The sequence below is a fragment of the Dermacentor variabilis genome, chromosome 2 (genome assembly GCF_050947875.1).
Source record: "Dermacentor variabilis isolate Ectoservices chromosome 2, ASM5094787v1, whole genome shotgun sequence".
In the NCBI taxonomy this organism is placed as follows: Eukaryota; Metazoa; Arthropoda; class Arachnida; order Ixodida; family Ixodidae; genus Dermacentor; species Dermacentor variabilis.
This window is the reverse complement of record NC_134569.1, coordinates 244,583,665-244,607,071: the sequence shown is the minus strand read 5'-3', so window position 1 is coordinate 244,607,071 and position 23,407 is coordinate 244,583,665. Positions and strand designations below refer to the sequence as shown.

At 46.1% G+C, this 23,407-nt stretch overlaps 1 protein-coding gene across 1 annotated transcript in view; it reads right to left on the bottom strand.

The window, feature by feature from the left end:
* TppII (Tripeptidyl-peptidase II) overlaps positions 1–23,407 on the bottom strand; it is a 251,298-nt gene that overhangs the window by 5,284 nt on the left and 222,607 nt on the right. Inside the window, exons 24-27 of the mRNA XM_075682793.1 lie at positions 15,862–16,007; positions 13,957–14,062; positions 5,221–5,345; positions 3,685–3,964 (exon numbers count right to left, since the gene is read on the bottom strand). Coding sequence (XP_075538908.1) covers positions 3,685–3,964; positions 5,221–5,345; positions 13,957–14,062; positions 15,862–16,007 — 657 coding nt within the window. The remainder of the gene's footprint in view (positions 1–3,684; positions 3,965–5,220; positions 5,346–13,956; positions 14,063–15,861; positions 16,008–23,407) is intronic.

The window sequence follows — 23,407 nt, the reverse complement described above, 5'->3', positions numbered from 1 at the left end:
TGCCACATCATTGGTTTGACCTTTAACGCTACTGTGGTGTCTTCTTTGCGGCTGTCCACACCCCTCGGCCCTGCCTGCTACTGCTTCAGCATGAATGCGGCGAACTAAGTTTTGGTTTATTTAAGAATTCCATTAATTCTTTATTTGTGCAGTCCCGTTATTTGCATTGCGAAATGTACCGGATAACTTGAAGAGCCCGTGCACATGCATACGAACAGTGCGCAGTTTGCAGTTGTGGCCTCCGAGACCAGCATGCTGCGACGCACTTCCAGCTTTGCATAAATTGGATGTGATGTCAAAAATGTGGCGGGCATGACGTGTTTCCAGCTCCTACAATTGCTTCTGGCACTTGCAGTATATAAATCCATGGCCTTCAAGACTGGACTCCAAGAGAACTGTCACTGGGACTGCAATTCAGACACCACCAATTGAGCAAGTGCTAGCTACTGCAATGTGGGCACTGATAGGTGGAAACGCTGTGCAAAGCCTGCTTACATTGTGTGGCAGCGTGCATTAAATTTGTGTTTGTTTTGAACTGTGTTTATTTTGCAATGGGAGTGATGGCGTATGCTTTGCTGAAAACTTGAACACAGATGTAGACGTGAAGACATTGTACACTAACATGGCAGAGGAAGCCACCGACACTGTGCCAGTAGGCGATGGTGGGGATGTTAATGAGCCCACTCGTGTGCCCACCCTAGTGACAGTTATCAAGTCCCTGAATGTCGTCGACAGTTTTGTTGAGGGTAGAGGTGCTGAGTGTGAGATGCTGCACATGACCCTTGGTGCAGCGAACTACTGCACCAAGCAGTCCTGCATCAATGCAACCCTGCTACACGAAAAATAAAGGGGACAGCTTGGGTTGCGCAGTTTTGCCCTTCTTTTCCAGGGCTTCTTTTTCCTTCTTTCTGGGCAATTCCGAAATCCGCTTAATTGAACATTTTTCATGGCCTGGCGGACTGAATTAATGAGGCTTTACTGAAGGCCAATAGCTTACTGTGGGTAACACTTTCAGCAAAAGAAAAGTAGACTTATACAGTTGAACCCTGCTGATACGTATTTCAAGGGACCGCAAAAAAAAAAAAAAAAAGAAGTAAGAGCCAGGAAACACAAGAGCCAGGAAAATGAAAAAATAAAAAAAATTCTCCAATGGTGAACTGTTCACAACTTTATTGCTTGCTTAGCGTGCGAAAAAATCGTAGAGTGTTGTCTGCAGCATGTTGTCCCGAACGACGAGCACGAGATGTTTTTCTAGCAATTGCAAAGCCGCGTGAATTTCTAGATCGTCACTTGAATGCACATACCTTCTCATTAAGTCCAGCGCCCCTACTGCTGACGTAAAGGTTGGCTCCACTAACTGCTCCTCCTCCTTCTCCTCGGCAACTTTGTCGTCAATTGTGGAAGACTTGGCACCCTCAGCCACGATATGGTTGATGGCAGGAACCTCAGAGGTGACAACAGCGTTGTCTACAGATGCGTAATCACTGTAAGCAATCCCGTTAGCACCAACAGCTTCCATGTCCGCGTTGAGCTGACGGCAGTCTTCAAAAACATCGTCCCCTGCTGTTTCATCAGTGCAAGCAGCGGTGCCGAAACATTCAGCAATGCAGTTTGCCAATGTACCTGCAGAGACGGCGCACCAGGCCGCGGCCAAGTAATGCATGGCATCTAAGGTTGTGATGCCTGTTGGCTGCTTCCCACGCTCCACACTTGCCAGCGACCGCTTGACAATGCACTTCCGATAAAAGTGCTTTACGTTCTTAATTATGCCAGCATCCAAGGGCTGTAGGTGGCTAGTCGTGTTGGCCGGAAGGTACACGACCTTGACATTCCGTAGCGCCGAGGTATCTTTCAGATGCACAGAACAGTTGTCCAAAAGGAGAATGACTTTTCTGTCCTGAGAGCCCATCTTATGGTCCATGTAAGTCAGGAACTCCTCAAAGAGCGAGCAGGTCATTCAAGCCTTAGAATTATTCTTGTAATGGCAAGGCAGGTGGTGGTTATTCTTCAGGCAGTGAGCGTTTTGAAATTTACCTATGACCCAGGGCTTCATCACCTACGAGCCATCCGAGTTGCAGCACAGGAGCTTAGTCAGGTGTTCTTTGCTGCATTTCCCGCCACAACAGGCCTCACCTTTAAGGCTCAATGTCTTGTCTGGCTGCAGCTTGAAGAAAAGGTCTGCTTCGTCTGCACTGAAGATGTTTCTGGGTTCATAACCCTTAATTATGGACCCCACACTCTCTTTCTATGTGTCGACAGTTGCCATATCAACACTGGCAGCCTCTCCGCTGACTGCTCTGTTGCAGATCCCATGTCTCCTTTTGAAACTGACAATACACCTGTTCGATGCAGACAAATTGTTGATCCCAAGTTCGTCGGCAACCTCCATAACTTTCTCTCGCAATATGGTTCCGTCAAAGTTAACACCTGCCGCTCTGGCTTGCATGAACCACTTGAAAATGGCCTCATCAAAGTGCATGTGCAATGCAAACCGGGCTTGCTTGCATTTGACGTCGAAGGTCCTGGAATTTTCTTCAATTTCGCCTCTTTTAGCGATAATGGAGTTAAGGGTAGGTGGCATTAGCCCCAACTCCTTCGCTATGCAAACCTTCTTTCCTGTCGGGTTTTCGTCCACTTTGCGCAGAATGGTCAACTTTTCTTTCAGTGAAAGTGCCTTTCACTTTCTTGACGCCATAGAAGAAAACAAGCAGACGCTTCCACAGCAGACTAGTTTCCACCTAGGCCCGTGCACTGGAGAGAAGCCACTGACAACAGCCCACACACGACTACGACGAGGCGCGTATCAGAAGTCAGTAGCACAAAGGAGCTAAGGTGGCGAAAAGGTGGCAAAGGACAGCAAGCATAAGTGGCGCAATTTATGCAACCAGTGACATAAACAATAATAATAGTATAGTCTGCGCAGACACCCCCTGCAGTTTTTTTCCTGTCGCAGCAGCACGCCACAACTTCGTGCGGCTGATTTTGTAGTCAAGACAGGCCAATCTGTGCGAAAAGCAAACACGGCCGTTGCCACTCGTCACTCGGGCCGGATCGGGGTGCCAGCGCTCGACATAGCACGCGGGAACGTTCCTGCAATTACGATGTTTACGATGATTACAAACAGCGGGGTTTCTAATGCATGGGATCCTATGGGGGCGATGCCGGGATCAACCAACGACGACTTGGCAGCCGGGAAAACGCTGCAGGCTGGAACATAACAGCGGGATTCTACTATTCATATAAATACAGTATTCCATAGAAATAAAGCAGGGCCAAGTATATTTAACACGCTTAGCAGATTTACTTCGTTATATCTGTTTTCATTATGTTGAAGTTTGATTGTACAATGCAGTACTACGACTTTACCAATAAACAATTAAGTAGACCTAAGGAGACACTGTGAAAACCAATGACATCAAGAAATGTCAGTACAGCAAGTTCGGGGCAGTGTAACACCCATCTTCCGTTTTCGCACCTTTTCTGACTTGCCAAGCTACCTCTCAGAGTAGGGGCAGCTTTTTGGTATCTAAAGCACAACTGACCGGTACAGCTCAACTTCTTCGTCTCTTTTGTGTCATTTTAACGTAGATTAATAAAACTGTGCAATAAGATCTTGGGGAAGGAACACTGACAATTTTGTATTGACACTGGGAACCAGCGCTGAATGCTGGTCACAAGTCTTACCTTGGGATCACCAGGGTCGGCCCACTTGAGCAGCTCTGCATAGACACGGTTCAGGTCGGCTACCGTGGGACCCTGTTCGTCTGTCGTCGTGACTGCTGCTGTGGACGGTGTTTCCGTGGTGGCGCTCTCGGCAGCTGGCTGGGGAGACCCGCCAGAGGGGCTAGCGGGCTGCCCATCGCCAGAGCCTCGTCCAGCCTCCTGTCGTGCGAGGAAGATCTCACAGAGGGCGGCACCCTTGCGAGTCAGGGCCTCCACCACTTGCGCCTTTTGCTTCTCTTGTCTGCAGCAAAGTTGTCCTCCACTGTTTCAAGGGGCCATCTCTAGGACTAGTGGCATTGTATGCTCATGTAAATGTAATCAGGGGATGACATAACCACTTCCCTTTGCAAAGGTCTGTTGAACAGCAGTTATTAAATTAATCTTGCGAAGCCCAACATATCACTTTTGCTACACTGAGTTTGAGGCCGCAAAATTATGGCTCAAGTGCAAGAAACCTAACGCAAGTTCCAGTAGCGTTTATTGTTCTATAAGCTGATACTTCAGAAACTCAATTGCTAATTATTTAATAACTTTACTATAATTATATTCATTCAAACAACATTTCACTAGTATTTGTTCTGTTTAGGCCTCCATGGCCAGGAATAAAGGTGAATAAATTATTCTTGCCTAGGGTTGCCTAGGCAATGGAGAAGCCTTTGCTCCGGTCGCTTTGTTCACGGTGCCGTTCGGTCCCCAATCTATGTTAATCTCAATCTCCGTTCTATGTTAATTCGGTGGAGCTGGTGACGGTGCTTCAGGCAATTCCGAATAATCGAGCAGGTCTGCAAAATTTGTCAGCGATTTCAATGCATATAATTTGTCTTTTTCGGTGTTACTTTTGTCTGCGTCATGTGAAGGCTGTGGGTCCTCGGAAGTAACCTTTCAATATTCGTGAATTCAAATGGATGCATATATCTCAACCGCATGCTTCGATTCTTGGATATGCTTGGCTGCTTCGTCTATGTGTTTTGCACATGTGCAGCCTTTGAAAAATGTTGTTTTGATTATAGTGCAATGCCGCTTATAGCATGGATATTTGCGACTTCGGCGACTTACATCATAAGCCATACTATATGCTTTACAATGAAGCATACACAGTGGAATAAAATGTACAATACTGAACTACCAGAACGCTAAGCATACACCACAGGGGAGTAAAACCTAAAGTGTAACATTGGATTACAAGAAACCCAAGTACTTTTTTGATATTCTGAAAATCAATTGGCTATTCCACATTATTTAGAAGTTTTACCTTGTACCGTGACCTCTTATCTTGCCTTTGCTTCTATCTTGACTAACAGTGCAACCTTTAGACAAATTCTTGTGGTAGACTGCTCCCTTGAAGGACGTTTTACAACTTCCAGTGCACAACAAAAATGGCCTACAGGTCCTCCTGAGGGAAGGCTCTTTAAGGAGCCAACAGTACACACGCTCCTCTAGATAGTCATGAGAAATTCTATGAAACCATGAGAGAGAACCAAGGCAGGCATAACGCACTGCTTATTGTTGCCGTCTTTCTTGTCGGAGCGTGCCCCTAGTGCAGCCAGCAGCTCGAGGGTGTCAGTGGCTGCCAAGGCCTCGTCTGCAAGGGCCACAATGTCCGAGAGGTAGCGGGTGCGCTCCTACAGTGCACAGAGGGGAGGACCCATGCTCGTTAGAACACTCGCAAGAACACGCAACTTGGAACTCACTGGTACTGCACATTTGGCTGGTTTCAGCGCTTAGACACAACACAGTGACAAGTAATCAAAGCCTACACTCAGCTATGGCACGCAGAATAACTTCCAAGTTCGCAATATTGTACTCTCACATCTAAAGCGGTAAGTGTCTCTCTATACGTCCTCCTGTTGAAAAGCAACTGTTGAAAAAAAAGCCACACACTTTCAGTACCTGGCCCACCTTTATTGTGCAGTGATGGAAGCGGCATTTGTGTCTTTTGAAGCAGCTTTCGGAGATGCAAAAATTGCAGTTTGGAGCAGAAAAAATTGCTGCTTGGAGCAAGAAAAGTGCTTTGGAGCAGTAATCTACTGTTCTGGTCTAAACAGAAAGTTCTTATCAACTGGTACTTTCTGGAACATTGCATTCAATACAGTTAAGCCTGGATATAACGAAATTGACAAATACTCGAAAATTTTATTTACAAAGAAGTTTTCGTTACCGTATATACTTGCATAATGATCGCACCCCTGAATTTTGTCGTCAAAATTCAATGTTTTCTTTTTCTTTCCCGTGTAATGATCGCACCCCGAACTTGCCACAGCTATATGTCGTGTGCCAAGTCTAGCTAATGACGATCGTGCTTACTATCGTCGAATGCTACGCGAATGACTCTTCAAGACATATAAAGTGGTCTGCACGCACCAAACATTTTTATGCAGCAGCCCCATTTCATTCCTTTGATGACTTTCTGTACTCCCATGAAAAAAAAAAAGAAAGCTACAACCAAACTTGCCTTGGCTTTATTATTTGTAGGCTTTATAATGGTTGTGGTCAACAACAACAAAAAAGGTGCCTTTCAATTCTTCTCGTCTGCACTCGTGAGCACGCAACAAATTGCGAGTGGCAACGATAGTGGCCACGTTTACACTGATACGTTAAAATATACGCCGATGCTTGTAACACAGCTAAGATATTCGCCCACCCAAAGCGGAAGCGTGCCATATTAAGATAGTAATGAAGACAAATGCCGCAGTTTCTGCAGCGTGCCTGCCATGCGTTTCTGTCACTGGCAGCTAAGAGCGCCCATCTGTTTCTGTACCGTCAAAGTGGACATGGCTAACGTTATTGCCGCAAACTTGCCGATAGTAACGATATTATTCATTACTGATACGGAAGGAACTGTTTCAATGCGCGTAATGTACTCATGAGAAGAAAAAAAATCATGTTCGGCGCATTCGATTTGCTCCGCCGGCCACCATTTTTGTTTTCATGTCCCACACTGTTACAGCAGCAGCCGCCTATTTGTTGACCTGTTGTCATCCCGCAGAAAATGCGGGATGAAAAAAAAAATAAAGTTTTCTTTTTGCGGAAAATTTAACCTGTGTAATAATCGCACCCCTGAGTTTGTGTCAACTTTTTTGACAGAAAAGTGCGATCATTGAGCGAGTAAATACGGTATATGCAGTTTCAGCATGAAAATCCGAAAAATAAATGCACAAATTAAACAAGGGGGAACTGGCGGTACTCATCTAAAATGCATTCATTTAGTGGCAAAAAACTGTGTCATGTTGAAGCAGCAGAAGCTTGATGTGGGCGAGTTGGCTTAACATACTTGAAGAAAAGAAATGAGTGCTACAAAGATGTGGACTAAAAGAAGAAAATGTACGACGGACAGGCACTTTTAGTCCGCGCCTTTGTAGCCCTCATTTATTTTCTTCAAGTGTGTCATTTTGCCCTGTAGCTTGTTCATGAGGGACGGCAACACTGAATGCTCGTACAACATCTAGGAACACAACGCTGTTCCATCACGATCTAGCGAGCCCGGAATGCAGCGCAAAACGTCAATAGCATTCAGCACTTCCTTCGCAGAAGGTAAAGCACGTGATGAATTGATCTCCAAAGATCTGTCATCACTGCGATATCAGACACTTTCCAGCAGCACCTCATCCGAGATCTATTCGGTAGTAACGATGCAGCTGTCTGCACATAAATAATCAGAAAGGTGCAAGTAGTCCGGGGCTGCTCCATTTACACGCAGGTGAAACCTAAGCTTCGGCGAGATCGGGTGGACCTGAAATGTCCTCCTCTCCACTGTCAATTTCTGCAGCCTGAACCTCTTTTGTGATCTGGGCCTTGCTGAAGTAGTTCATAATACTGTCTGCACTTGTTTCCCACCAGGATGCTTCAAGCATCTCAACTGCTTGAAAAATGTCCACCTTTGTTTCCCGCTGAAGACGAATGTTCAGAAGCAGCTTTTGGATTAGTACGCCGGCAGGAACACTTCACACTGTTAATAATGCCTCTGTCAAGGGGCTGAAGGAGCGATGTACAGTTTGCGAGTAAAAACTGGAGTTCAATGTTAGACAGCTCAAGGCCTTCAACATGGTGAGCAGTACAGTCGTCTAAGAATAGACAAATTCTACGGCCTTGTCTCTTGATATCTTTGTTGAACTCTATCAACCAGTCACTAAATATGTCCCCTGAACCATGCTTTTGCATTTGCCACATATTTCACAGGCATTCTGTGTGTCCCCTTAAGGCATCTGGGTAGGGTGCTTTTGCCATTAGCCACCGGGACTCGCTTATCACTTCCGTCCGAAGTTACGCAGAGCAATACAGTCAAACAATGTTTACTCTGCTTGCCGCCGTGGCAGACATCTCGTTTTAGTGTAAGGGTGTGGCTTGGTAGAAATTCGTAAAAAAGGGCCGCCCCATCAGTGTTGTAAGTATCAGATGCATCATAATGCTCCAAAATGCCTGGTAGCTTGTGCTCAATTCAAGAAGTAGCACCATCGCTGTCCGCAGTGAAGGACTCACTGCTAATTACCTTGCTGATGATTCCATACCTGCTTTTGAAGTCTTGAAGCCACCCGTTACTCGCTTTTAAATCCTTGCGCACCCAAGAAACAAACATAATCCCTTGCTTTTTACTGCAAAACAGCGCCACTGATGGGAACATTTCGTGCCCTCATGTCCATGAACTAAGTAAACACCGCTTTGTCAACATCAGCGTATGTTGATGGCTTCAGCTTCTTCTTGCATCAAGCACCCAACTCCACTGCAAATTGAATCGAATCTTCTGCGTTCAGTATTGTAGACAGAGAACTAACTCGGATGCCAAATTTGGCAGCTACATCTTTCTTTCTTTTTCTTGCCTACGGAAACAGCGTTCAAGATGACCATTTTGTCTTCAAGAGTCATTATTTTACATTTCTTTGTCAAGGCACTCATCCTTGGAATGATACACTGAAGTGTCTGGATGCATGGACACAGGAACCGACTCGCGTGCACGCATGGTGTCAAAAACGAAGGAAGACACAAAGAGAGACCCCGAGTCCACAAAACACGGAAAACTACACTCCTTTCCTTCTTAGTTGAGTCCCTTCGTGTCACGCTAACGAAGTGCAGAGACTTCTGCAGCTACCGCAGAGTGGCATTGCCGACATGCCACCAGCAACCCCCAAGCTGCAGCAACATCACTTAGAACAAGCGGCACGATGTTTGAAGTGAGAAGGAAATAAGGACACGGCTGCGGCGGCAAGAATTGCATTGGCGGCCAGCTCAAGGGATGCAGGGGGTGCCTCAATGTGCAAGCAGACACGCGCGTACAAGCGTCGTCCCTCTCTACTCTCTGCACCAGCGGCACTCTGTGGAAGCCTCGCTGTTGCTGGGCATGTTGCGCCGCGCTTCCCTGTGTGTTGGAAGCCTCACTGTTGTGGGGGCATGTTGCGCTGTGCTTCCCTGCGTGTTGTGCCCGCAGAACTCTACAGAAGCCTTGCTGTCGCCAGAGTGTGTTGCGTTGTGCTTCACTGCATGTTGTGCCAGCGGCACTCTGCGGAAGCCTCGCTGTTGCCAGGGCTACTATGTGCGTTCTAAGCACCATGACACTGCTTCGCACTTCGTCATGGCAAGGCAACTGCAGGAGATGCATATGCAGCTGCTGCTTGCGCTAAAATAACACAATTTGGGGCAATATCACTAGGTGGTCAATGAGGGGAATTCATTATTTCCAGGGTGCCTCCCACCACTACATTTTACATAGAGGTCACAAATATATGTGCTTCTATGGAGTGACAGTGGGGAATAGAAAAACTTTGGAATATTGAGAAATTCATTGTGTGGAGTTTGTTATGGGCCGATTTAACTGCACAGTGGAATCTCAATGATACGATCACGGCTAATACGAATTTCCGGATGATACGAATTTTTCTGTGGTCCTGGCCGAGCCCCATTACTTTGCAACTTGCTAGAGAATGATTGTTACGAATCGATTTTCGACCCGCGTCGGTTGATACGAATAAACGCCGCCCCACCGACGGCCATGAAAGAGAACAGTGCGCAGTCACGCGATTTATCCCTTTCTCTTTTGGTGCGGAGGTGGAGACAGGGCGCCAGACAGCACGGAGGCCACGACTGGGTGCGAAGAGTTTGAAGCGGTGGTGCTTTTGTTGCTTTTCCGCGTCCTATCGGACGGAGTGTCTGCTGTGCTTCGGGCCACATTCTTTGTGTTTGCGGCATTTTGCCTAGCCGCAGCAAGCTATGTCTCGCAAGCAGAAAGCGCTCTCCTTTAAAGAAAAATTAGACATTCTTCGAAAGGTCAATGAGGATCCCAAGAGGAAGTGGACGGAGTTGGCTAAGGAGCTAGGCCTCGCAATGTCAACACTGAGCACAATTGTTGCACAGCGAGACTCTATCATGAAAAACGTGCTTTTGTTCCACGTCAACGCGAAGCAAGCGAAGACCGCTCAGCACGTGAAACTTGAGGTGATAGGAGACTCTCTTGACTTGGTTTAAAGAATTAACCGCAGCTGGTGTAAACATTGACGGTAAAGTTTTGTGGGAGAAAGCTGACAAGTGTGCACTTGCTCTGCACATCGATGGATTCCAGGCCTCAGATGGATGGCTGCAGCGTTTGAAGACTAGGAATGGTCTCGTTTATAAAAGCGTTTGCGGCAAAGCGAAAAAAGCTGACAAGGTAGTTGTCAGCGACTGGCTAGCGAAGCTGCCGTCATTCATCGCGGAGTATGAGCCTCGTGATGAATCGGAGAAATTTAAGCTCACGGTAGTTGGCAAGTTTCAAAAGCCCCGGTGCTTCAAGTGCGAGAGTCATTTGATTGTCTATCGCACAAAAGAAAAGGTGTGGATGAAGGCGGTGCTTTTCAAAGAGTTTCTGTCACTCCTTGACAGGAGGATGGCTTGCAAGAATCGGAAAATTGTTCTGTTTCTTGACCAGTGCGCTGCCCACCTGAGGCAAGTAACGGTTCAAAAGGTCAAACTTGTCTTTTTACCCCCGAACATGACGATGCACCTGCAACCCCTTGATGCTGGGATTATAAAGAACGCAAAGCACCATTTCAAGAGCCTTATTGTGCGCCGTCTACTTGCTAAAATTGATCAAAAGGATGAAGGCAACCTGCGAATAAGCCTCTTGGACGTCATCCATTTTATAGCTATGACATGGAATCAGGTAAGTCCGACTACCGTAGCAAACTGCTTCGGCAAATGCAGCTTCTTTGGGAGTCCAGAAGACGTGCCCCCAGAGCCGGAAGATACAATTGAGGATTGGGAACGGCTTAATGTCAAGTGCACAGCTGATGACTTTTGCACGGCAGATGACAATTGCGCCACCTGTGGTGCGCGCATTAGAAGATATTGTCGAAGAGGCCACATGCGAGGCTGCTGATTCTAACAATGATGGCGACAACATAGACGTGGGCAACGGCGAAGGACCACCACCGACGGCTGAAACACTGCACGCGCTCGACGTTCTGAGGCGTGCTATGGCCACGGATGAAATCAGCGACGACATGTGCATGCGTTTTTATGGATTTGAACAAAGTCTGCTAAGTTACCTGACAAAGAAAAAGAAGCAGAAGGACATTAGAGACTTTTTCTTCAAGAAATAAATACTTTTTACGTACGTGTGCCTGAGTGAGTTCACCTCTGACTCTTTAATTCAGCTAGTTCTAATTGTGTTTCGATGATACGAATTTCACCTAATACAAATATTTTTCGTGAACCCGTGAGATTCGTATCATCGAGATTCCACTGTATTGCATTTTGGTAAGAAGCAAGTATCTTTCTTCAAATTGTTGTTTCATTTTATTGATAATATATAAAATGATGAAACGCAGATTTAACCATAATCCACACTTAATTCTGTGCTTCAATATATAATCATTCTGTGATTCCCCCCCCCCCTCCAAAGCTGTCACTGGATTCATTACTCATTTCATTTGGTAAAAGCTTTATCTGTCGTAGTGTTTTATCCGTCAAAGAAATAGAATATGCACAGCTGCCCAATACTTTATTAACATGACACGAGCGCTGTATCTTTGCGCATTAATAATTATGTGCAAGGATAAGCTTACATGGTTAAACTCATGCTAGTCACAGCGCATGGTCTTCTAGACTGGTCCAAGCAAAGCACTGGCGCATTATCTGTTCAGCGCTCACGCGATGTTAACAAAGCAATGGTCGGCTGTAGCATATCGGCACTATATATCTCTACTATTGAAATTACTAGCTGAGCAATTGCTTAAGGCTTGCATTGGGGCTAGTTGGAATATCACACTTATATTTCTAAAGCAGTGCTGCAAAGTTGAAACATACACAGGGACGAAAGCAGCACAGCCGAAGCGTTTTGTCCGAGTGTTTTCGTCCTTGTGTATGTTTCAACTTTACAGCGCTGCTTTATAAGTATTAGCTGAGCAAGTTGGTAGCTGATCAGAACCATGACTAAGCAGCACAATCCATATGGAACAGAAACAAGGACACTATCTTTATTGCTATCCTCACAAGTATAGATAGGACAGTGTCTGGGTTGTGTGAATTCTGCATCCATGTCTACTTCCTTGTACTGTTTTCATGTCTTTTTCTATGTCTGGGCTGCTTAGTTGTAATGAAATGCCACCTTAGGCACTTGCCAATATACTACTAAGTGACCGCGAGAAAGGCACGCCGAGCAGCTGTTCCCTAACAATCGTGCGTCACCATAATTACACTACATAATTATTATTGTGATAGCAATTTGTATGAACACTCCTGGCAAATTTGCAAATGGGTTCCGCATAATGTCCAAGTGGGATAAGATAGCTGTGTGGGAAAGTGTGCGAGGGTAAGTTGAAAAGGATGGCTGCTTGATCCACGGCGCCTACTCACGCGCGCAAGAATATTCTGAATTCGGCTGTATTGGTGCGAGCCTGGTGCAATACCTGCAATAAATGACAATTGGCACAGCGTGTAGCAAGATTTAATTCATGGCACAGTTTGGCGCAATTGGCGCAGTACTACCGTCAATGACTATGTCAACTAGTTGCCTCTGATGCAGTCAAAAAGCCTTAACTTGACCCTGACGGGACCGATGAAATTGATAGAATTTATGCGGTGGGTCGAACTAAACAAGCTGCCAAAAAAACGTCAAAACACACTGCTGATACAACATTTGACAGTATTTGCCAGAGTCTAACAGGCTGCCTAATCAAATGAATGCTCACTTTCTATGTGTCCAAAGTAGAAAACTAATGTAGAAATTACTTTAAAGCTCCTGAACCAAGTACAAATCTAGCGAGCACCAAAATTTTTTTAAAATTACGTCCCTTTCCTACGGTGCTTAGTGTCAGCTTCGCCGCAATACAGCCATGTTATGCGGTAAAGCATACAAACACAGCAAAGGTGATTTTGGTTTCTTATTCGATTGAACCACACATGCAATTTTCCCTGGAAAACAAAAGGTGCGCATTAGAATCCGGTAAGTACTGTAATGACACATTGTGCACTACAGTTATTGCTTGAAAACCTTCCTAGGGCAGGCCAAAAATGGGCATTTTTGATGGGAGAAGATGTGTATTCAACACATTCACTGTTCCCTGAGCTCCGCCAAGACGGACGCTGCTGCAGCTAAAGGAGGTCCTCATTACCATAGGGGCCACCACAGGGGTCAGGCACGTGTGCACTGACCAGTCAAGTTAAAATTATCAAGCGAATGCCAATTTTAGGATCAAAATAGCAAACGTTCGGGCCCTAGAAAATGTATGGGTGCCGGCTGAACTGGAAAATCGAATCAACCCAAGTCGCATTAATGGCAATCACTCTTTCGAGGCAAATGGTTGTCTCACGTTTCCGCCCTGCATGCTGTTGCTTGCGGTGCCAACAGTATGAATTCGTTGCTACACGTAGGAATATTTTGCACTTTTGCCCTGTAGGAACAGAGGGCTGTCCAGTTGCTTTTGTATAACGTAAGGACTTCTCGGACACTTCTGGCTGCTGCAATGACTGCCTGAAAAGCAGCCAGTGAATTTAAGGGCGACTGCACTACTGGACAACTTTGTGCAGAGCAAGAGCACTGGACATTGTGTGGGACAACGTCTAGCACACTTCTGCATAGTTGTAATTATTGTACGTCAGCATATGCGCACTAGGAAGTGGCGAGCACAAGCTGCTGAATGGCAATGTTGGTGAATTAACCATACACCATCATTCAGATGAAATGTGATGCTGCAGCTCTTGCTGTTCACATGTCTAAACTACAGCTGCACCAGAAATAAAGCAGCAGACACAACACCGACAACACACCTTGTCACTATCGAGGGACTGGATGCGTGCAAGCAATATCGGCACATGCTTGGCATTCCGCTCCTTGAGGTCTTCGAAGAGGTTGGTTGCCGACTTCCCCTGTAGCCTGCACACACACACACACACACCAACCAGTAAGGTCACAACAACCTACAAGGAATATAAATTAGTTATAAATTTATGACATACTCTTGCGAAACATGTCAAAGTTACATTATTTTATGCCCCAGCAGTGCCGTGTGTGCTTTCGCGCCTGGTAGCCAAGATGAAGCAGTGCAAAATCTATTGAAAAAGTTGACTTGTGCAATTTCTAGCGAGTCTTTATTAGTTACAGACTAAATAAACATTGAGTAAAGTCAGTCGCATCATGTAACTGACCTTCCAGGTACTAACAACTTCCAATATCTGATTATTCGCTGAGAAATGTGTTGTACAGTAAAACCTTCTTAATTTGAAGTCCGCCGGGCCATGAAAAATCTTCAAATTAAGTGGATTTTCAAATCACCCAAGAAAAACAAAAACTCAGAAAAAGAAGGGCAAAACTGCATGATACAAGCATGTCACATTTATTTCATGCAGCAACACTACCTGAAGTAGTTGTTTATCAAGCGCACCAACTTTTGGGCTAGTTGGTTACACATAGCAGATCACGGTCAAACGCGCACAAACAAGGACAAAGTGAGGAGTAGACAACACAAGCGCTTACTTCCAACTGATCGTGTATTTACAAAATTGCATTATAACAACACTTTCCCTTGTGACGTCACAAGACTGAAATGCTGACATCAGGTGGCCATGCTCAGAAACTTAGTGTCTTTGGACGACAGAAAAACAGAAGGTGCGCTGACGCATGACAAACCCACCTTTCTAATGCAATTCCCCTAATCGTGTGGTTCCAGCTATATCGGTCAGACTAGAAGGTGTCTGAATGAAAGAGTTCTGGAACACAGGAGGAAGGTGGCGAATTACAGCGATGGGAATCTTTCTGTACATTGTCATGACTTTGGAATAAAGAACAAGAAGCCGTGTAAACCCTTGTTCAACATGTGTAAGTTAGTAGTCAGAAATAAGAACCAGGATGTTAGGGAGATAACTGAAGTAGATTGCATTAGAAACACGGGTGTGTCGTATGTCAGCGCACCTTTTGTTTTTTTGGAATGCAAAGAAACCAAGTTTTTGAGCATGGCCTCCTGATGTCAGCATTTCGGTCTTGTGACGTCATGAAGGAAAGTGTTCTTATGATGCAATTTTATAAATACACGATCAGTTGGAAGTAAGCGTTTGTGTTGTCTGCTCCTCATTTTGTTCTTGTTTGTACGTGCTTGACCGTGATCTGCTCGTTGTTGATGCAGGATTGTTTAGTGCGGCAGTTCACTGCACGAAGGGCTATAAACTCTAGCCCACTCATCATACGCAGCATCTCACATTCACCACCGCTACCCTCAACAAAGCTGCGGACGACGTTCAGGTACTGAACTACTGCCTAGAGCGGGTGCACGAGTGGGCTCAATTAATGTCCCCACCATCGCCTACTGGCACACTGTCGGTTGCTTCATTTTCCATGCACTTCAGCCCTCACCAGCCACTCATCTTTCCAGTTTGAGCTGATGCTGGCCCCGTTCGGCAGGGGTTAGGCCCCATGCAGTAGCTCTCCTGACTCTACTTCTTGGCTGCTGAGGGTGACACAAGGTCAAGGTTGAATTATCCGGAGTTGCAATTGACAGAAATCAATTGTACTCTAGAACGTTCACTGCAATTTACAATTCTATGCATGATCCGGGAACACCAGCTCCTATTTCATGGGAATCGGTCACGTAAGACGGGTGTTGTATGGGCCCACAGTGCTGAAGCTGGTTCAATGATATTAGAAAGTGCTCATACGATACACGGTCGAGAGAGACCCACTTGGTGAGCCAGGTGGTGCTGAGGTCTCGTAGCGCATCGTGGAACTCCTGGTCAAGGTCCTTCTCCTCAGATGAGTTCTTAGTGCATGATGACGACGAGCTCTTTTTGGGCAGCTCCCCAATGTGGTACACCAGCGGGAACAGCGCCTGGACACCAGTCAAGTACGAGTGAGCGAAAACAGCCTTTCAGTAATTGCAGACAAACAAATAACTCGCACACCCTGGATTCAACACAGTGCTATTTGACATGGCGTGTTGAACTGCTGGTAACAATGGCACTGGAATCAAAGTAATTCTTATGTGCATCCAGTAGAGAAACCATGTGGTGAGAAAAAGCTGCGAAACATTCCAGAGCCCTTTTTCCCAAAGAGCTTTCTTTCCTGAACTGATTTTTCCTGAGCTCATTCAGTGAACAAGACCGTTTATACCCTGCCCCACAAATCTTACTGGTGTGTCATGTAGGAATCATGAGAACTGTTAAGCCAGTAGTCTATCAATTCAAAAGTGGCAGTTGCACAGGCTACTCAATGGCCATTATTCTCATTGCCTATTCAGTCTATGGAGGAGGACAGAAACTGTGTTGCAAAATGCAAGTGGCCTCAAAGCGATTGTGGGTTGGTACCACAAACATTTCTGAAACTGGGGCACATGGTGTTCTCTCGTGCCTGAAACGAGTGGCTGGCATTTTGGTGCTTTTTTGGATGAAACACCACAGCTTTTATTAACAGCTTTGTTTTCCAACATTAAACCTTACACAACACAGATCGACTGATGATTGACAGAATATTATTACAGAGGCTAAAGGTACAAATACGATAGATGTTAAATGCTTCAGAATTAACATTGCATGCTGCTCCATGTAAGAAAATCTTTTTTAATATGCAAGGTATTCTTGTTAATTGTACAACAAATTATGTAGTCACAAAATACTCATTTAGTCAGTGCTGGCCAACTGAAACTGGCCTTTCATAGCTTTCTAAGTACAGTAAAAGCTCATTAATACTTACCCGCTTGAAACAGTCGCAATGATTCCCACACCCTGTCGCTATTGAACTTAATGCATTAGCTGACCACTTAAAGAGAAGCTGAAACACTTTTTGAAAAAAATGAGTTCTCTGCGGCATTCTACAGTTTTGAGTCCCCTGAACACGAATATCTGGTTCAAAAAGGGCGGAAACAAACGCAAGCGGCTGTTTTTTCATGAAAACGTGCACCAGCGCCTCAGGGCATCGCGCAAATGCCGCTGTTGCCCGTGATTGGTCGGGGCCGCTGTGACGTCATTCGCGGCAGTCGCCGGCCAGCGCCGCTGCTTCATAGCGTAGCACGCTGTTCTGTTCTGGCTTCATAGCTGAGTTGTAAGCATTATGGAACGTTCTCGCTGTCTCGGACAGCTTGCATTTTCGCCGTACATGTTCGAAACGACAGCCGATACGGAAAACGATGGCGGCAACGGCGGAAACGACGATGTTGAGTGTGCCAACAGCGAGAGCGATGTGTGCACCTTCTCGCGCGTTGGAAATCTTAGCTGGTACGTATGTTGTTGTTGTTTTTTTTCATGTAGCTGCACGTTCCAATGACGGGAGAAAAAATGCGCTAATGTGTCATTGGGAATTTGCTGCTGGAAGAATGCCGAAGCACTAACTTTTCATTAGATTGTAAACACGGGTGCAATTCCGCGATGTCGAGCACCTTGCCGCTGCTTGTCTGAAGTCCCGTGGTTTTTTGAGTGTTGATACACGATCGCGAACATAACTGCCGCGTTTCAAAGCGCGCACATGCAGTGCTGCGAGGTACAGTCATGGAAGTTGCTTATCATACACATCCAGAGATGGCCAGAGGTATTATATGTGCAATATTCATACCATGGTTCGACGACTTTGCGATTGTGGCTCGATCAAGAATCAGTATCCGTGCTCCGTGCTAGTGTTGACATAAAGATATTAGGCAGTTTTAGCACCGCCGTGTGGTAAACACGATAACTGCAACCGTACGTTGAATGTCATAGGCAAGCCTATACTCCATTTCATACCTCAGGTGCAACACTGTGAAAGCTACGCACGAAGTCCGGTCACCAAAATTTATTACTGCGCGCGTCTTCGTCTATGCTTCGCAGCGTGCCAGCGGCGTTTGCTCGCACGAGTACGCACGTGAAGCTGCCGCGACGGGCTGCAATAAAAAAAATGTCGAAAAGAAAATTTATTTATAAGAACGTGTTAGCAGCTGTATAAGTACATGGATTGTTTCTATGGGTAAATTCTTTTCTTTTTTTTCATTCAGAACTGAGCTTATATATGTAAAATTTTCTCAAAAATCGGGTCAAGAAACACCGAACTTTTTCTAAGCGCGAACGCAGCCACTGCAAGAAGTATCTCAAGCCTCCACAGCGTTGCACCTGATGTATGAAACGGAGTATAGCAACGCTAGCAACGACGCATTTCCGCATTTGTCGTAAGGCTATCCGGCTATCGCAGAAATGGTCCGAGCACAGCACAGTTGATTTCGTCGGCCCGAATTTATCTCTCCTCACCGCACGGACCCACTGCGCTGCAAGCTTCTTGTTCTTCGGGAACCTGTGAAACACCACATCGTCTCGCCCGCCTGTGTTCGCGCAGCCGAATGCTGCACAGAACAAGGGCATGTTGGGCGCCATTGGCTGTAGGCACTCCCGCAGCACAGAAGGAAAGAACAGTTTACGAAAATCGCAAAAGAAAACAAACGTGAGCAGTGGCGGCGGCAGATCTCTCGTAGCGTCGTTCAGTAAAGTGCAGGACGGAAAGAGGCATGCCAGCACATGCCAGCACGCCGGTCTGGCAGCTCGGTCCCCGCGAATGATGTCACTCTCGCCGGTTCTCTCCTCTGGCAACCACCTCACCTGGCACTCCGGGAATCGATGGGGGCGTGTCCGCGGGGGTGATTTAGAAAGCGGTTTCCGCCCCTTATATTATCAAAACGAAGAAAAAAATTTCGGAACCGTAAATTATTAGGTCTGTTCTTCCCAATCCCAGCAATTCATGGAAATTGAAAACCGTTTCAGCTTCCCTTTAAGCCGTAGTCATTTACCGCATGCCAAATGGCTACTGCATACTATTTACCGCATATACTCGCGCAATGAACACACTCGCATAATAAACGCACCCCCAAGTTTGCTCTTGAAAATTTGGATTTTTGTTTCCCCCCGCATATTAATTGCAATCTCAATTTTGGTCTTGTACAGTCCCACGATCAAAGGGCCGTGTTGTAGTTCTTCAGAGAGACTAGAATCTTTTACTCTCGCACATGTGTTTAAAGAGAGCGCACTTATTCTCAGTGCCCGTCAGTGTGATATAAATATTTAATAATAACGCTTGAAGAACACCGAGATTATGCAAACGAATTTCTACAGCTAATTCGTGTAGGCTGCACACCCATGCTAGTGGCAAACCTACCGTGGCGGCACACTGGGAGGGGCAGTAAGTTTGATGACTGAAGCTGATGACAAAGCCATTATGAGAGAACACTGGCGGCAAGCCTGTGGTAGGAACAGGCTGCACATTATCACGGTGGCTTGGGACCTGACATAAAGAGCAAACGCGCTAACACTCAGCCTGTTCTTATCGCATGTTTACCGCCAGTGCGGGTGCAAAAGCACTTTGCAGACTTGAGAGCGAAAAAAAAATGTAACTGCTCTCTGCAATTGCAAGTTTACGCAGCTTACAGTCTTCACTCTCACATAATAGAAGAGAGTGCACATGCGATGCATAGCCGGGTGCAGTGCATGGGAGAGTCCAAGTGAAGAAGGGACGGCTGGCACTTGGTCGGCATAGTGGGCACAGTTGGGCGCAGTGCTGAATTAGCACTTCTGTTGCTCGATTTTCTGTCAGTGTTTGGTTCTACTGCGCAGTATAGCCTCCCATCAGTCAGCAGCGCTAATGGTGAGTGTAGGGTGGGTGCCATGTTTCGGAGTGCGCATGGCCTGTGGGCAGGCCCAGACAATGTGATGTGATGTTCAGCAGTGATGTGGAGGATCAGCTCTGGGTCGTCTGGATGGCCACGGATGCCGCTAGACTACAAGGACTGGCTGCTGTATAAGGAAGGGGGCGAGAGGGCCTGTCTCCCGCCCCTCTGGCCACCTCTGACCCCATCAAGGACTCAATAAAAGTTGTTTTTCTCTCTCTCTCTCTCTCGCTCGGTTTCGCTGCGTGCGATGGGCCCTAAAGCAAGTTATACGCCTGCTGCGGGACAGATAGTTTATCTGCTCACAAAATGGAAACGCTGATTAGACGCCGATAAACTTTGACATGCCGACGAGAAAGACGGTCGAGGAAAGAGGCGCACACAGTGTGCGTACTTGCAAAACAACAGGTGCTGAAAAGGAGAGCTTCAACGTGATGCTTGCAATAATGGCAGATGGCCGGAAGGGGCTGTGAGGATGAGCTGTCGTGGAATCACGATGTGGATGAAGCGGCCAGCGGCCTGGTTGACAGGTAGTTCCAAAGTAGAATAAGGTGTAATAAAAATGCTGTTACGGTTTGCAAATAGTATACGTGCACTTTTACTGCAATAATAAGTTATCTAGTGCATTCTTCAAATCATCGCCATCTTGCTTTACAATTTTTGCTGTTTCAAAACAGTTCCCATAATATTTACCACACATGATAAACGCACCCTCGAACTTTGCTTGGGTTTTTCCACGTTTACAATGCCGACGTGGAAGTGTGTGATGGCCCATCCATCTACAACGCTGCACACATGTTTACCGTGACGAGGGCATTTGCAGAGACATGGGGCCTGATGGAGAGACAGGCTTGCGGCCTCGCTGACTTTGAGGTTGCTGTTGTCGCTGCAAGGCCACAACGGCGGCAAGTGAAAATCGGAGACTGTTTGTGGCCGTCTCGCAAATAAATCTTGGCTTCGTGTATGTTTCAGTGAGAATCAAGACAAAGTCCCTTTTTTGCCGGTAAGTCTATGGCTGCTCATCTGCCATTGTTGGTTAATTAGTAGATTGCTTAGTGTGTACCTGATCCACATTCCCCACCAACTATGTATTGACGAGACTTTACTGCACAGTGAAACCTTCAATATAACAAAATTCTTAAAATAATGAAATACACTGGATCCTCATTAAACCATACCCACTTAAGCTGTAGTTTCTTAATAAACATAGTTGAGATGAATACCCGGCTTGGTTGCCTTTTAATTTAATGTATTTAGTACCTGCCTACGCGGTAGCGGAACATTGGGCACCTGCCGGTTGATGCGCACTATTCACTACTTTCCGAAGGTCTCTAATACTCCCCCGTTGCAGTCCCGCGCTCCTACGACCAACCGATTCTGCACGGAATGCGCCAAGTGCAAGCCATGCGTTGCATGTGCACACACAGATCTCCATGGTCATTGTGGAGCCTAGTCATTGTGCGGCGCCGTGCACAATCTCGCACTAGTAATCTTGGAGGCCGCGCCGGAGCGACCTATTGAGATCCCATTGCCTGCGAGAGCATCGCGGAAACTATGAAGTGCGCACAGGTGCGCAGTTGTTTTGTTCGCTGGCCGCATTCACGTGTGTTGAACTTCGCGAGGATGATCTGCGGATGCTGCATGATCGTGACAGGACTGCACAATGTCAAACAGGCAAGCATCGTGTGATGAGCATCAAAGAAAAACTGGAAATTATCAATGCCATTCAACGTGGAACAAAGTCCGTGTCGACACGAGAGAAAAGTCTGTCACCGACTACTGTTTGCAGCATTTGGACAGCGAGAGAGAAGGTGCTCAATGGTGCATCGTCCAACCTCAAGTGTTGTAGTTTAATGGGCTTGAGTTACCGAGACGTCGAAGAGGCTTTGGTGCATTGGCTAAAAAATGTGAGGGCAAGGAACGTGCCTGTAAATGGACCCCTTCTCAATGAAAAGGCACAGTCCTTCGCCACACAGATGGGCCATGACAGTTTTGTTTGCAGCAGTGGCTGGCTCGCTAGATTTAAGACATGGTACAACTTAACTACAAGGACCGTTTCCGGCGAAGGTGCAGCGGCAAACTAAAGCGGCACGGAGGAGTGGGCCAGCGGCAAGCTACAACATATCTTGCAAGAGTATTCCCTGGAAGACATATTCAACATGGATGAACCGGCACCTTTTTTTGAGATGTTGCCGTACTGAACTTTTAAAAGGCAATCGTGCATAGGCTAAAAACAAACGAAGGGTAGAATATCGGTGGCATTTGCGGCCAAAATGGCAGGGACGGTAAAGCTGCTTCTCCTGGTTATTGCCAAGGCTGCGGCCTATTTCTACAAAATAAAAGACGTTTCTCGGTTTCCTTGTGAAACATGTTTCATCTCACAGGCAGGTAAGTGCATATTTCTTACGTTAGGGTAAGCCATAGTGCTGCTTAGCACATACTTTGCTCATGTCCCTGTCAGGTACGGTTTAAAGAGATTCCACTGTATTTAACTTTATTTAACTTTTTATAAATTCTTGTCCATAGAACACCATGTACTTAGAACCTCAATATAATGAAGTGTGTTTATACGCGACTTCAATAAAATTAAAATTTCATTGCTGCGGCAAAGAAATACGAGAGACAATAAATAAAAACTTCTGGAGACTGAGATAGTCAAGAGAGAGGGAGAAGGGAAGAAGAAAAGGCAGGGAGGTTAACCAGACTGAGTCTAGTTTGCTACCCTACACGTGGGATGGGGGAGTGTTAAAAGAGATAGAGAAAAACATGAGCCTATCGCACTTTCACATGCACTAAATTAGGTGCAGGATGTCTATAGTAGGGCACTCAAGTCTGTTGCCTTCAGGTAGTGACGAAGCACTCGAACTGCTTTCTAGGCTAATGAACTGTGAGGCCAGGTTTCCAAGATTTTTGCTTCTGTAAATGGCCTGTCATCCAGTCTATTCAAGACACACTGGAGTCTGACGTTGGTTTTCAAAGCGAGAACAGTCGCACAGAAGATGACTGATGGTATCTTCACACTTGCACTTAGCGTACACTGGTGAGTCTTCCATTCCAATATGATAGCTGTAGGAAATGCTACTCCTACCCACAGCCGACACAGCAGTGTTGAGTCAAGTCATGAAAGGTTTGCTGGTAATTCAAGTTTCAGTGATGGTTCAAGGCTGTGTAAATGACACTTAGAGTTCTGTGGTGTACGCCAGTAATGTAATGTGATGGTACGAGCAAGAGTGCGAAGCTCTCTTGCAGCATCTACTCTCGATAAAGGTATAAGGAGTGTCGGTGCGCCAGCCTGGGCACGTCAGGCAGCGACATCGGCGAGGTGATTGCCAACGATGCCACAATGTTCCGGCAGCCATTGAAAGGTGATATCATGTCCCCGTTCAGAAGCGCAATGGCAAGTTTCATTGATTTTAGACACAAGCTGTTCATAATTGCCACGTCATAAGCGTCGCAAGCTCTGGAGGGCTGCTTTCGGATCACAATATATTGCCCATTTGTTAGGCGGTTCTTTTTCAATGTATTCGACAGCAGCGCGAAAAGCAGCCAGTTCGGAACCTGTAGAAGTCGTTACTTGTGAAGTCAAATGGTTGAATTACAACCGGCTGCTTGGA